The 16,110-nt window shown below is 38.6% G+C and overlaps 1 protein-coding gene across 1 annotated transcript in view; it reads left to right on the plus strand.

The window, feature by feature from the left end:
* The first annotated feature begins 926 nt into the window (after window positions 1-926).
* LOC131687524 (transcriptional regulator ovo-like) overlaps window positions 927-16,110 on the plus strand; it is an 80,258-nt gene continuing 65,074 nt past the window's right edge. Inside the window, exon 1 of the mRNA XM_058971620.1 lies at window positions 927-2,450. Coding sequence (XP_058827603.1) covers window positions 2,252-2,450 — 199 coding nt within the window. The 5' untranslated portion in view covers window positions 927-2,251. The remainder of the gene's footprint in view (window positions 2,451-16,110) is intronic.

Genomic DNA, 16,110 nt, shown 5'->3' on the forward strand with positions numbered 1-16,110 from the left:
GTAGCAGAAGACGAATGAAGCATAAAAATTATATGCATGACTAATTTTTCCTAATTTTTATTTCATTTATTAATTTTTTTTCTTTTGGTAAAAATCAGGTTGGAAAATTCTCATCGTATCGTGTAGACATTGATCTAGTTCATCATGTGAAAAAGGGATGAACTAGCTTCCTACGGATTTCCAGTCCAGGTTGTGATTCGATTTCGTGGGCCCAAGCCATGGTTGTTTTTATAAACCCATGTTATAATTATTCTAAAATCATTTACTTCTGGTGAGATTTGTTTGAATAAAACCAAAGCTTTCATATATTCCGCTCCTAAACTTGAACTTCTTTTTAAGCAGGTTTCGGAATCGATTCTTAGTATTTGGAGCCTGGTCAACTATACTGACTTTTTAGACGTGGCTCCAAGACTTTATAATTATTAGCAAATGTAAAGCGAATAAAAAAGCGGCATTTAGCTTATTGATCCTCTTTGGTAAATAGTGAATAGAAGCGTTCGCCAAAATGATCGGACTCCGTCCCACCCATCCGATCAGGTACATCAAATTTTTAAGAATGTTACAATTCTTCTCTAACAAAATACATAAATTGACATGAAAACGCAATTCACATAATTATTCAATTAAACAATTTAACCTAAATTATCATTTGTATCTACTATCATTATCTAATAATATCGCAAGTGAGGGCTATATAATATGGGAAATGTTTTATGTTACAAAATATCTATACTACCCATGATCGCATAGTTGTCCCGTTTTCTATGGGATTTCCTATCTTTATGGGACTGATATGCGATCATGGGCAGTATAACGCCAACACTAAATTAAAAAAAAAATGACCATCAATATCTTACCATTTCTTCCAGCACACCCACTATCCACCCGGTTCAGTTCTGCTGCACGCATGTGTGAGTGCTTCTGCAACAACGGCGAAGCGCCGGTAAAAAGCAAAAAGCTCCGTTGCATACCGCACAGAACACCCGCTTGCTTGATTCTCTTCGTGTGAATGTGTGTAGGTGTGTGCGTGCCTGCTTCCAACGCCAACACATTGTCGTCGTCTCACCTGTACGCCACCCAGTCACTCACATACAAGAAGCGGCTGAATAAATTGTCTTCCAAGCAGCGGAACAAACCGTAAACTTCTTGCGTCGCCAAGATCGCTTTTGCCCACACTCGCAGCGAAACGTTCGCACACAGTCCCATGCATGCCGTACGATTGTATAGAAAAGAATAATAACAACAGAACTCGGGGTCCGCTCAGCCACACAGCGAAAGCACAGCAACACAACACAACAGGTATCATCGGAGCGCACGGAGCTTAGCTGTGTCCCGTTCACAATCCGTCCCGTTCTGGCAGCCGCCACCGGGCCAACCAAAGTTCTGCAACCCATCTCGCCCGTGCACACGATCGTGTTATGTGTGCGTGTGTGTTGGTGTTGCGTTCCGAATCTAGCTGTAATTCTGTTTTTTTTGCACCGCTTAGCTGCTGGAGCGGCTCAGCCAGCTAGCTAGCTAGCAGACTCTCGGAACTTGGGAACTGTGGAACACGGAGTACAGTAAGTGAAAGAACGCCGCCAAGAACGAACGTGTATTTTCGTTGGCGAAGTCGCGTGTGTTACACTTTTCTACACAGCCTTCTGTTTTTCACTGTGCTCTGTGGCCAAGGCCTACTACTACTGGGTAGCAGCAGCAACTCCCATTCAGCGACGAGGCAGTTAGTTCCGTAGGCGGAACAGTGCCTTCCGGTATCAACCGAGTGACCCCCAAAACGCCTGTGTTTATCGTGAAGAAATACTGAAAACAAGTGAGATTCTTGAATCGGGAAACGACAATGTGAAGATGTGAAAGCGTTTGAATGATAGAATATACTACTCAAAGTGCAATATTTTCTAAGATATTTGATAGTGTTTTTTTAAGGATTGCGTGGCTCACGGAAAGTAAACGGATCTCTCTGAGTGTGAAGTGAGTACGGCAATAAAGTGATGAATAAGGCCTGTACAGAGTACCGGATTATGGAATAAAACGTAGTGCGATTTGTGAGCAGTAGTGCTGTATGAAGCGATTTATTACTGATATGACCATTCGAGGAACCGCGTATAACTGACCCAGGACGGACCCAGCAGTACGTGCGATTGTTGTAAAGTGTGACACAAAAGAAACGGGAATTATTTGGATTACGTACGCCGTCGTGTGTTTATGACCTGTGGCCCCCATTTTTTTACCTTCTGACTGAAGAAACTTCGCCACAATGCCGAAGCCCAAACGATTAATCAAGGACTGGATTCATCTGGAGCGGCTGCTGGAGCCTATGCCGCTGAAGGAACGTTGGCTCTGGTTGCTCGAGTCACAGGAACATGCAAATGGTGGTGGTGATGGAGGTGGTGCCGGATCTGGCAGCGAACCGCTGTCGCTGGTTTCGCGCGACAAGGAACCCAAGGAAGCGACAGGTGAGTGGGTTGGGGATGAATTGAGAGATGGTATCGAATTATGGGTGCACGGTATTAGCTTTCAATTGAGATAAGAGCGGGATTTAGGGAAATTGGCGGTATCTATCAAATTATTGAGAATTTTCAAGACAGTGGGGTGCAATCAATTATTAAGCATATTTTCTTTACCTCGTTACTGTCTAAAAATGTCTAACTGAGTCAAAAATTTTACATTTTGGTTTCTTGGGAAGTCATTCAAGGGAAATATATTTATGTTAAACAATTGAGCGCAACAAATTCAGAAAACAACAGGGCGAAATAAAACTTTTGAGTACTGAAGATAATTGGTTACCTACAAAATCGGAAGGTAGGGATTTAATTCCGAATTAGTGAATTGCTCACGATTTCTTTCTGAATCTCTCATACTGCTATGCTATAAATTTTGAACGCCACTTCAAAGATAATTGATTCTAATGAGGAATCTGTCAAAAAGAGCTGGATTCTAAAATAATGTTATAATTGGGGTTCGTTGCTTCCAGAGACTGCCAAATCGATAAATCCATAAAGCTTCAGATATTCAGTCTTTTATTAAAATTTGGTTGTTAGAATACTTGAGTTCGTGAAAATAAGGATTCAAAACAAAAATATGAAACCCCTAAAATTGATTTTTTATGAGTTTCGATTTAAACGAACTTTTCAGAATGAGACTAACTCGCAAAATTCTACAATATTTCATGTTTGACAGAACGGTCAGTTCAGTTATAATGTTTCTTTACGTTAAATTGACAGCATTGGATGTGTACTTTAAATGTTGTTTCGGAAGCTTTTCACGATTTGGTTTTTTCAATACCATGATCCACAGATCCGTATGACGCAAAGATCCAAAAAATAAAATATCTAAAGCTTGAACAACACAAATATTTAAAAAATTGAGAAATCTGCTTATTCACTGTTTTGGACATCCATTAATCCACAGATTAAAATAAATTCCACAAATTTTTAAACTCCAATTCAACGTTCTAGATTTAATGGTTTCTATGTTGGAAGATTCAATGATGTAAAGATCTAAAATTCCGTGAACAAATAATCATTAAATTTGAATGTTCACGAGGATCCAAATATCTAAAAATCCGACCATTTAAGGATCTGATGATTCAAAGATGAAATGATCTAAAAATCTTCATCAAAATATTCAATCGAAAGATACAAAATTGGAAGGATCTAAAGACCCAAATAATTAAGCCAGGTAGATGAACCATCTAAGATATGTAAGATCTAAAGATCTCAATATTTACACAAATAAATTTTCAATAATCTGTAGATCTATATATACCAACTTGCAAAGATTCAATTTTCTAAATATATAGAGATTCTTAAATGTTCAGAGACTAGTGCATTTGAGCTTAAAATCTCAAAATCTAAACATTCCAAGATGCACAAATTCATAAATGAAAAGATTTAGAAAATTTAAAATTCGAAAAATCTACCAATCAAAAAATTAAGATTTGATGATCTAGGATTTGCACGTTCATGAATTCGATGAATCGATTATCCAAATGTAATATATATCCACCCTAACCTACAAAAATGTAATAATTAAAAGTTCCAAAGATCGAAAGATCCATCTCATACGGTAGGAAGGTGAAAGGATCTAAAGATCCAAAAAATCTAAAAAATTGTGCGATCTGATGATCCCATTATTAGAACACATAAATGTCCAGTAATCTGTAGATTTATACATTCCAACTTCCAAGGATCCAGTGGACAAACTATACAGAGAGTTATGGATTTGACGAACCAAAGATATGAAGTTCAAAGCATTCCAAAATGCAAACATTCAAAAATGAAGAAATGAGATCTAGTGATCACAAAAATAAAGGGTCCAATTTTCCAGATTAAAGATCAGCTGGTCTGATCTTCTAAAGAAGATCTAAACGATCAAATATCTAATCAATCGAATATCTAAATAAACTAAAATAATCCACATACCCTAAGCTTCAAAGAGCCAAAAAACCTAAAACCCAAATATTCAAAAATGCAATCCAAGGATCCAACAATTTAAATGTAAAAAATGAAAGATCGGATGATTGAAATTTAAAAAGAAAATCATTGATGGAGTGATCCAAAAATCGCAAACTACAAAGAACGACAGATCCAAAACTTCAACCAAGTCAGAGACAATGTGTCCAAGATCCAAAGATCCAACACTGAAATCAAATGTTAATATATTCAACCATGCAACCATGATCCAAAGATTAACACAAATTAAAAATTGCAAATTCGGAAAATTTAAAAAAAAAGTGGAGATCCAAAAACCTTTTCCCACGTTTTTGATGCTGAGATCCAAAATCTCCGAATATCGAAATGCTCTTGTGGTCCAAATATCCAAGGATTCGACGATCCAAAGTTGTCAAGATAAAAAATTTCTAAGATGCAGTAATCCCTAGACGAGAAGAGTATGAGATTCTCAAAGTATGAAAATCCAACAACTATAAAATTGGTGAACATGTAAATCCTTGGTTCATCAGATCTTAATTCTTTGATCGTTAGATTCTTTGAATTTTAAATTTTCTGGATCTTTTCATCATGAATTTGTGCATCATTCGTACGTCTAAAGATTCAAACATTCTAAGATTCAATGATCTAACGATTGAAAGATCTAACAATCCAAAAATTCAATTATTATAAATCCCAAGAATGAAAGACTCAAGAATTCATTCTAAAGATACAAAAATTCAAAGCTTCGGTGTCCAAAAAAAACGTTAAAAAGGAATGAGCAGAGAATCCAAATTTTAAGTCTAGCAAAGATCCAATAATCCAAAAATATCCAGCTCTCCAGATCAGAATATCGAACAATCCAATCCAATTCCCCGAAGATCCAAAAGATCCAATGATTCGAAGACTCAGAGATTCAATGAATCAACAATTCATGGTTCTAATCACTCAGATTCAAACACAAAAAATCTAAGCTATTGATAAAAGATCTTCTGATCCTATGGTCGAAAAAATCTATAAATAAAAGAATACCTCTTAGACCGAAGACTTGTTATACTATTTCGGCTCTCTACAGTCTTTATACTATTTAGAACCCCTGGTATCTTTAAATTATTTGGACTTTTGACTCCTTGAACTATTTAAACTCTTTCGACTCTAGTCTCGAAAGATTCCTAGACTCTCCAAACTTTTTATACTCCTTGGATTCCATTGACTTATTTGACCATTTGATCCCTTGGTTTTTAAGACTCTTTAGGCTCTTTTGTCACGATAGACGTTACACTCTTTGCATTATTTAGACTCTCCGGATTATTTAGAATACTTAGATTCTTTGGACACTTCAGGAACTTCTGTTTCCACAGGCTCTTTAGACGCTTATACTATTAAGGTTCAAAATGGACCGCATAGTCACAATGGACTAAAAATTCGACTCAATACGCTATTATGGCTCTTCTTTACACCGATATACTGCCCATGACCGCAAATCAGTCCCGCAAAGATAGGAAATCCTATAGCAAATGGGACAACTATGCAATCATGGGAAGTATACCTCAATAACACAATTATTTACACTAAGTTTAGCGTATAAAAGTCATTTAGAGTAGCAGGATTGTTTGCTCAGTCAAACTACTGCTAAATACGATTATTTTTTGCTCTTAGCCAAGACATGTACAAACGTAAATCGTAAACATTGCTTGGACAAGAGTTTATAGTTTTCAAGATGGCGGCGTCTGAGCCAACACGTGGAAAGGTTATCTAGCGCAAATAACTAGAAAATCGCAATTTTACGATGCACGTATTGCTTCAGTAAGTTTCAAACAAACAAATTTGTTCAAATGCGTTGACCTAAATTGGTATATATTTCAATATCTCTCTATTATAAAAAGGTAAAACCTCTCAAGTTATACTCGAATATTATTACCAAATATCCCGATAGTACTCAAGGGAGAGCAAGGAGTTGAAGATCGGTTTCGACAGCATGAAATACAAAGTTACTTTACGCTCGTCCGGACATGCCGCAGACTCAGGTGATTCGCATTTCCAATGCCAAAAGATCCTGACTCCTGCGGTAGCAGACAAAGGGTTAATCGCCGGTAAACTCTAAGCTTGCTCATATGACCCTTTCCACGCTTTTCTAAACCTTCTTCCTTCAACTCCTTGCTCTCCCTTGAGTACTATGGCTCTTAATATTGAAAAATATACCGCACCTTCCAGTCCCTTGCTAATTAAATGCCGTTACAACGTTTAACACTCAATAGGTTGTTAACAAAAAAAATGAAAAAAAAAAAATAATGAACAGACATTAAGCTTTGGATCCATTGGAAACTGGCAGTGTTATGTACAGGATCCACATTACGGCTACGGATTCTACGCTTGTGACGATACCTTTTTCGTTTCGGTACCTCATCACAGTACAGGAATAAATTCTCTCACACGTCAAAGATATTTTCCTTAAAACTACGAATGGCCTCGAGAATACAGTCACTGTGCTTAAGAAGATGGGAGATAATCCATAGAACCAGCAATATTCGTATATTCGTTGAATGAATAATAAAATGCACCATTCTTTCTTTCATGAGCTGTTCTTCTAGGTTATATATTTTCCACTTGGATAATTACTCCTTGCAAAGCGTGAAGAACTAATCTAAGTTTATCCTTACATGCCCAACTTTTTTCTAGCGTTCAGAGGGTCAAGAAACACGAAAAACTCTATTAGAAAGATGCTTCCTTCGTAGTGCTGGAAGCTGCTCAATATTTACCTTCCGGTGCTCAACACATTTCTCTCAGAAAATTTTCAATATTCTGTATTCTAGGAAAAGATGGTCAAAGATATGTTTTAGTAGTTTTCCATAATAATGGAAAATAATGAAGATATACCAAAATTTCAATTATCAACGACAACTGTCAATATCTCTGGTGGCACTGCTACAGCAGAGTTATATCGGACTAATAGCAAAAACTTCAGTTCTAAGTACTAATAGTCCAAGTTACTGGTTTTCCTTGTTTTTGCGAGTAAATTCTGCCTAAATCAAAAGTTTTAGCAGTTTTTACTTCAATATGATAATTTATGCCTAACGTCCATTATGCCTAACGTCCATTATGCCTAACGTATATTATGTCTAATGTCCATTATGCCAAACGTTTTTATGCCTAACGTCCATTATGCCTAACGTACGTATTCCAAACGTCCGTATGCCTAACGTATTTATGCCTAATGGGGTGCACCCGGTAGCGAGGCACCGCATTGCTTCTTTATTCACCCGCTCTGGATCAGGCACTGTTTCAAGCCACTCCCAACATGGGTAATATAAACTCTTCGGCGTTTTTCTTCCTACGACCTAAAGGCCTACCAGGGTTATTTGGTTGCATGTTTGGGGAAATGACCACATTTTGGAGCCTGTTGCACGATGATTTAGGTAATTTATATGTTTGCGACTTATAGAAACATTTGTAATTACTATTACAATTTTGATATTACTATTACAATCTCAGCTTGATTTCCATAACTTGATGTCGCTGAATAATTATATAAAAATGTTCCTGAAATTCCAATTTCTTAAATTTAGGTTTTTATAAATAGTGAATTTATGTCTTAAAGTCGTCTCATCGGTATCTGGCGGATGTGACATTGCCATCGCGTAGATGCTGCATCCATGTTTCGATTTAACTTAAACCAATCAGTACTTCTGTGAGGTGCTGGTAGAGCGTCGTTGGTAAATCATTTGCAGTGTACGTAGATCACCTGGGGTCGATTTCCAACCCCGCACTTAGGATTAGAGATTTTTCTACATAGTTTTTTCCAATCCGATCAAGAGGCGAATGACCCTCAGGTTAAAACGTCTATAGTCAAAATAAAACAGCACTTCTGTGCATAGGAGACGTTGGCAACCATTTGCGGTTATTTAGTGGGGTATCCAACGGGAAAAATAGATCGAAATGGCGAGCGTGAATAAAATCCCCCCAGAAACAGGATTCGAAGCTGCGACCCGTGGGACTCCAACACAACTCTCAAACTCTTATGCTATCCCTGGTATATGACGCCGTCCCAGAAAGAACACATGACTATCCCATTGGCGACAGTGATCGTACCCTGCCTCTAAGGCGAGATAAAACACAGCCGTAGCTGCCGATCAACACGTATGATTTTTCCCCACTAGATAGCAAGGTCCGGGTTTTTTTTATTATCGTCTGGTGTCAAATTTTAGCTCATTGCGGTCACTCGCCAATGCGTTAATCATGTGTTCTTTCTGGGACGTCATCATATACCAGGGATAGCATAAAGGTTTGTTCATTTTGGCCGAGTCTCAAGGGTTGCAGGTTCGGATTCTGCCTCTATGGGGAATTTTTGCTATCGCTTAAGAGGTTACTTACCTTTTTATTTTTAAAAAGATCGTTTTTTTATTATTTTATCTGAAAGTACAACTCCTTGAGAATATTTTCCCAAATTTTTATAGAGATCCGAGAAATAGTTAGTCGAAAGTTACAACGCTTCGTCTACCAAGAGCAGTGGTAACTTGAAATTTTAAACTCGATTTTCTCGAAATGTCGTTTTTCCAAAAATGGGTTTTCCGTGATCACGATTACCGAAAAACTACTCTAACGACTTTCTTCAATTTTTTTTCAATTGATCGTAATGAATTTTTCGCGTACTTTATCGATTCCTTTTTTATGCATAAATTTTTGTTTTGTAGATGGGAATTTTTTAATGCAACTTTTAGAGCTTAAAACTGGAAAAACGTTTCCGAATGCAGGAGAAATTTGTTATTTATTCAACTAGTCCTTAAGGTACGAGGAATACTCTCATGGAATTTTTTGAGTTTTGGGATTTTAGTTGATCTATTGGTCTTTAATCGTGGTCACCGAAAACCTCTCAAATAAAAAAGGGTTTTAGGGAAAAGCCATAACTGTGCAAATTATCAATATATTTTTTTAAACTTATGCTTGTTTATTTCACCGAAAAATGTACTACCAAGATACTGCAAGTTTGATGCAATAAAATCTCCGCTTAACGTAAATTCAAACTTTCTTGGCATTTTTCGCACAAACATATATGTAACCGCTTAATTCATCATTTCGTTCTGTTTTCCCAATTGGATACCACCAAAAAGTCTTAAATAAGGTATTCCGTTTTGAATTTAGCGTCTATCTCGATGACCAACTCGGTTCTGGCAGATACTGTTGAAAGGAAGGTGAAGGAGCTATATATGACATACAAAAGTTAAGGTTCTGTGCAGTTATTGAAAAAGTGAACGACTAACAAAACTTTACAGGGCAGCCATAAACACATGTTTTACGTTTTATATGATTCGCAGTGCTCTGTGACGCAATTGACAATTCTGGATCAAAATTGTGTCATCAAAACTTCGAATACTCGATCTTTCGAATGGTATGTTTTTTCAGGAATCTCTATAATACAATATTTTTCGAGATTCAAAAATATTGTCCGAAATTCTTATGCATCGAATCCGACAAAGTTAGTACATGATCGATTGATTGCTTTTACGCACGGTTTCCAATTGCCGCAAATAGGACTAGAGATTTTTCTGAACCGAAAAAAAGAGGCGAAGAACTCGTAGGGGTTAAGCTTCTATAATCGAAGTCGAAAAGCATATTTTTCTGCATTTTTAGGATGCGCGCAATGACCCATTTAAACTGTAATAAAAAGAATATTTCTCATTCCAAAAAGTGTACTGAAACTTCGAATGTTGAGATCAATTCGATTCCATTTTATTTCATTTTTTTTACTTTTTGGGGGTAAATTTCCTCAGCCAAAAAACAAGAGTTCGAGTTCGCTTTCTCATCAGCAGATAAGGCTTGCATCCCAAGAAATCACTCGGGACCAGCCAGTTGCTTTAGGTGTTCACAGAAGTTGTGTAACGGTTGAGATTTAGCGTCCCGCTGGCCCCAAGTTGGTGCTAGTTACTGATGAGATGAATTCGAAACAAACCGATTCAGTGTTATCTTTCAAAAAGTGCTTGTTTTTTGAGTCCAAGCTATTGGCAATGGTTAATAGTTCATCAGATTGTTTTTGAAAAAAAGAGGATCTGTAGTTGTTTGCATCTGTGCAAAGATCTTGCTAGCTCAATGAGAAATTGGTGGTTTGATTTTAATAGACGTCGCTAAGTTACTTCTGGGATCAGAGATTTCCGTTGAGGGACAACCTGATGACAAAACTGGCAAAATACAATCTGATTCTCATAAGTGAGTGGTTGTGCTGTTGGCCCAGCTCTGTATCACTGCAACGCTTGCTGGAATGGGTGGGCTAAATGCAGGTTAAAGTCTCTATAATTGAAACAAAAAAAATACTTTTCACTTGTAGGATGCGTTCTTTGCTACCTATCTATTTATAACTACTGTCCAGTTCCACCGACCGATTGCATCCAACAAACAGAAAACGCTTTCCCGAGTTCTGGTATGCATCCGATTTGAAATGCATCTAGAGCATCTCGGTCGTTCGGGAAGGTCTTGTGAATATCAAACCAGCCCAAGCCGCCTATAGCAGCCTCCTGTCTGTACCGGTATCTGATGGTATGAAACGAGTGAAGAAACGCTGCTGACCGCGTGAGCGGGACTTGAAATATTTCAATTATTCATACACTACACATATAGGTAAGTTTTTGTTTGCTCGACTCGAATGGATCCGCTCCGCTGCCGTTCATATAACTGCCCATATTTGTCGCACATCGGTGCTAACCAGGAGAACAGTTAGAGGTCGAGAATCTAGCGTCATTAGAGCAGGCAGACCTGCGTCCGCTCGATCCCCGTCTTGGCTTGAGTTTGTCGTGAAGCAGGACCAACCAACGACAATGACGGTTATCCGATTCGTGGCGCAATTTGAATGCACGTGGTTGACCGTCCTCGAAATCGAGTGTCCGAAACCGAAAGGACAACTCTGTGCTCGGAAGATTTTTGCAAGTCCGATTCGCAACTGCAATTTGAATGCCGTCGTCTCCAGCCTGGCCAGTGCAGCCGCCTAATCCAGAAGGATCCAGATCTGTTTGCGCGGAATTCGAATGGCAAAACTATTGTCCTTTGGGGGGCGTCGTGTCCGGCAACGTGCCCGAAAAGTTACACACCACTAAATTATTGCATTCCGATTGGGTGCGGAAAATATACAGCACTAGCTTTGTTTGCGCGTCAACTCGAGAAATAAAATACAGGCGGCCAACGAAAAAAAAAACAGCTCCAATAAACAAAATTCGTCAACCGAATGGAGTGAATAAAAAAAACAGCACGCTCCTTTACTCGGACACCGAAAAACATTAAACCACCGAAAACTGCCACCTAGAGCTTGAAGGCAAGTAAAAAAAACAATCGTGTTCTGCAGTGGCATCATTTTCATTGCAAATTTTCGGTTGTTTACAGCCGCTTCACGCAGAACCGCGAACGGCACGGAGCAAGTCGCGCTACGCGACTAGGACTGTCACACCGAATCGAAAATGACCCCTTGTTGTTCGACGGGACTGACTGACTGGTGATGGATTGGCAAGCGAACTATGGTCGCGTAATGAATTCGACATTTCGTTTCGAGTCGAGTAGTCGGGGAGAATTTTGACACTAGCTTTAGTAGAAGTTTTACTATCGTCAATCGTTGATTTATGTATTGATTTGAAAAGAGCTCATCATGTGCCGTCAAATGATAACTCAAACCAGGTTTTCAGATTTATAGCTTGCTCCGATAACCGATCACTGCTCTGAATGCGTCTTAGTTCAGAATTCGATCGACCCGGATATTTCCTAAAAAAATAGCAACCTTGAAAACTGGACCCCCCAACAACCCAACCAGCAGCGTGGGGTACTTGAACCCGGGGCGCGTTTTAGCTGCGGTAAAAATCGAATTTGGCACGGGTACGCACGGATCAGCAGAAATGCGAATGCGAATGCGCGTGCGGCTCGAAATGGTCGAGTGCGCACTTTTGAGCGGCGCGACGGTGACGCCGCCGACACACGCGTTTGTTGTTGTGGTTGTTGTTGTTGGATCCTGAGGTAATTTTATCGTTTCTTTTATCGGAATAGCAACTGGAACCGAAGTAGTAATGGAATTTCCGTTTTCGACTTCGTCTCATCAGTATCCGGCACTAACTTAGTGACAGGACTAAGCTAGTGCGGGATTGACGCTAGCTCCAAAAAATTGAGACACGATTTGTTTGCTCAGGAACACAAATTGAGTCTTCGTTTTTTGGCGTCACTCCGGCGCTGGTCCTGTCACTAAGTTAGTGTCGGATTCTGATGAGACGAAGTCGAAATGAAAATTCCATAACTAATTTAGTTGTAGGTTTTGTGCTCTTCATGCACAAATATTGGTTTAAGCAATTTTCTCCTTAATAGAGAAAAAATAGTTTTTACTTAGATTGGTCTCCACTAAAGAGAACTATAGCATAATTGGAACTTTTTAGAATCAGGAACTTTTGAGACTTTTAATATAAATCATATGGTTAAAAAGCTTAACAACGTGTTCCAATTGATATGTGTAATGGTATGGGTTCTGTTTAACACTCCAAGCCCCAAAATTAGTCGGAACGCTAATCTTTGTCACATTACAGATCCGAACCAAATCAGGCAAAGAAATTGCAACCAACTAGAAAGATGAGTTCACAATAGCTATGGAATATGTAAAATTTGGGGGAAGATTCGTCTAGCACCGTCGAATTTCAGAGAATATTTCGAAAACTACTCGGAAATTTTCAGTTCATCTCGGTCAGAGCCGTCAATATGGTGTACTAATTGAGCACTTAAATGATGAAAAGTTGCAAATATAGCTTCGCTACAGATTTCTTTCATTATCATTCGTGTTGTTTAGAGCGAACAAAGCATTTTCTCAAAGAGCTGTGCAATGCTGAGAAGGAAATATTTGTGAGCTGCACACGGCTGGTGGATGAATCAGTTTGTGTCGTTACCTGCTACTAACAGAGGCAATTAGTTTCATTTCTGATGGTTAGAAAGTAGCATACACAACGAAGAACCGGATTTCAAAACACCCGACCCAAACCAGTTCGTGATTGGTTCCTGCTAATTTCATATACCGAGCCGCAAATCTTGAACAGTTTTCGTTCGAAGCCCCACCTCTTTGACGATGTGGAAATAAACTGATTTCATTCGATGGCCAGCCCATTTGGTTTCGAACGTTCAGTTTACCAAGTACAAAACCGGGGGTGGTTTGCGAGTGCGGTATCATTCGTGTTACATTCGTGCTGCTACACCACACATACGCTTGCTATATTTGGATCCGATGAAGGAGGAAAGATGAAGGGAAAACCAAAATCACGCGCGTTTAGTACCGGTCTCCAGTTTCCTGTCGACCGAATCTGCCGTCTGCTGAGAAAGGGTAACTACACCGAGCGTAATGAAATATCACGCCGCCGAAGTATTAGAGCTGGCACGGAACGCTACTCGTGATAACAAAAAGACCACAATCATCCCCCGTCATCTGCAGGTGGCGATTCGATATGATGAAGAGCTGACCAAATTACTTTCCGGCGTGACCATTGCCCGGGGTGGAGTGTTGCCTAACATCCAGGCCGTTCTGTTACCGAAGAAGACCGGAAAAGAAGGTATTCGCAGCAACCTAAATCGCCTTTCTGGTCAAAACAAGCCTTTTCAGGGTGACTATTTTCTTCGTTAAAAGAGTTATTTTGTTTTTCTCGAACATTCCGAGCATTGGACAAGTTCTTTTGTAATGCTCGACAGACTAAAAGCTCTATCGTCTAATGGCTCTAGTATAGTTGAAATGTGAACTAGTTTCTCATATATCGGAAACCAAAGCTCATTAAGTTTCCATCCTCAACAAGTCATCAGCGACAAAGGTTCCATAGAAGTGGTGACAGCGCACCACCTTGAGGACATCCGCAGACATATTACAATTATTTCCCGTAACGCTAAAGGAATGTATCCTGTTGCAAGACTACAAGTAAAAACCTTTTTTCAAGATATGCTTGAAGTGTTCGTATCCCCCTTGAAGTAGAACTCGAATGATTCCATCCTTTCCCGGAGAAAAAATTTGCTAAGCATGTTCATACTGTCTATTTATTAGAGGCCAAACTACATTTTTACGATGATCGTGTACATATTTTGGTTTTTTTCTCACAGTAGATTAAAATTATATAGTGAAAAGATACGTCAGCAATTTAACACGGATTAAAAATAAGCATGAATTTATCTTACACAATTTGTTGGTCCTACAAAGTCCGTACCTACACTATCTCTCTATCTAGTTCCATTAAAAAGTTGATCAAAGCGCCTTAGCGACTGAATTTTGAGCTCCTTTTTCTCTTTGTTTATGTGCTATTGCTTATTTCTGCGGTTTAAAAATAATTTTAATTTATTTTTAGACATAGTACACACAGAAAAAAATGTTAGTGAAATTAAGAGCTTTTCACTCTTAGCAAAAACAACTTTATTTTAAAAGAAAAACTTTTATTTTAGTTATTATTCTTGATAAATTTAAAAGTTTTACTTTCAAACCAACAGTAGACATTGGTTGTGACGGCGTCGGTGGTTGAGTGGTAAGCGTGACCGTCACTCATTCCAGTTGGTCTGGGTTCAATCCCAACCGAGGTCGTTGAGATTTTTCTGAGTTAAAAAAAAACTGTGGTCACGTCTTCCTTCGGAAGGGAAGTACAGGCGTTGGTCCACGGTCCATGAGTTGATGGATCGATATCTAGTCCAGAGAGTGGAGTCACCTCTGGCGTCGGTAAAGAAGATGTAAAATCCAACTTCTATACTTACTAACAAATATCTCCTCCGGTGATCCGGAGTGCGCAGTAGTATATATGGCCTCTAGCAATCTACGTTCGGGCCTGGCCGGCGCCGGTATTGATTAATAGGATTACCAGCAGTTGCGCATTCAAAGATGTTTCGCTACTCCCAAGCATAATTATTTACTGATTCCCTGTGCAACTTCAGCTAGTCCAGATTGATAACGGAGTAGCAGTCAGGGATGGTCGCACAAGCTCAAGTTCAAACTAACATTAGGCGTTCGTTGTCTTTTTGCTAACAGATAATATTTTATTAGATCTGTGTAAGGTCATTTTTTCATAATTTTGATTATATTGGCGCATCATTCGGTTAACCGGGCCGTTTTTTCCATAATTTGTATCGTAAGGTGTTTTTAAAAATTATTTTCGGATTTTTAAATGACGGCTCGGTGCATAAAATTTTATTTGCGAAAGGAGTGATGCAGACGATACGCGTGGGGCAATAATGTCGGTAATTAGATTATCATGGCAAATTTGTGGCGTTCTTTAAATATCCGAATATAAAGAAGCATGCAGCGTGACTCATATGATGGAAGTGGGAATCCAGTCCAATTAAGTTTACGAAGTGCATATACGAGAAATTGTACTTGGACTCATACTACGCTGCAATATTCCAGAATTCTATTGTATAGGGATTTAAATTGTGTAGAGGTATTAGAAATTATAGCTGAAGCGTTTTATAAAGTCCATCATACTATTAGCTATTTTTATTATTTAATTGTAATTTTCAACAAATCTGAGCTTTGAGTCTAAGATTACGCCTAAATCTCGCGTAATTTTGCGTTTTTCTACAAGTTGGTCTCCTAAATATATGTCAATTAATAGGAAATCAAATATTTTGCTGAACGCTATTCGAATACATTTTTTATGTTGTAGTAGACTTTTAATACATTGCGTGTGGAATAGATTAATTTCATTCTAAAATGCTTCAG

This window comes from Topomyia yanbarensis, chromosome 1 (genome assembly GCF_030247195.1).
Source record: "Topomyia yanbarensis strain Yona2022 chromosome 1, ASM3024719v1, whole genome shotgun sequence".
Classification (NCBI taxonomy): Eukaryota; Metazoa; Arthropoda; class Insecta; order Diptera; family Culicidae; genus Topomyia; species Topomyia yanbarensis.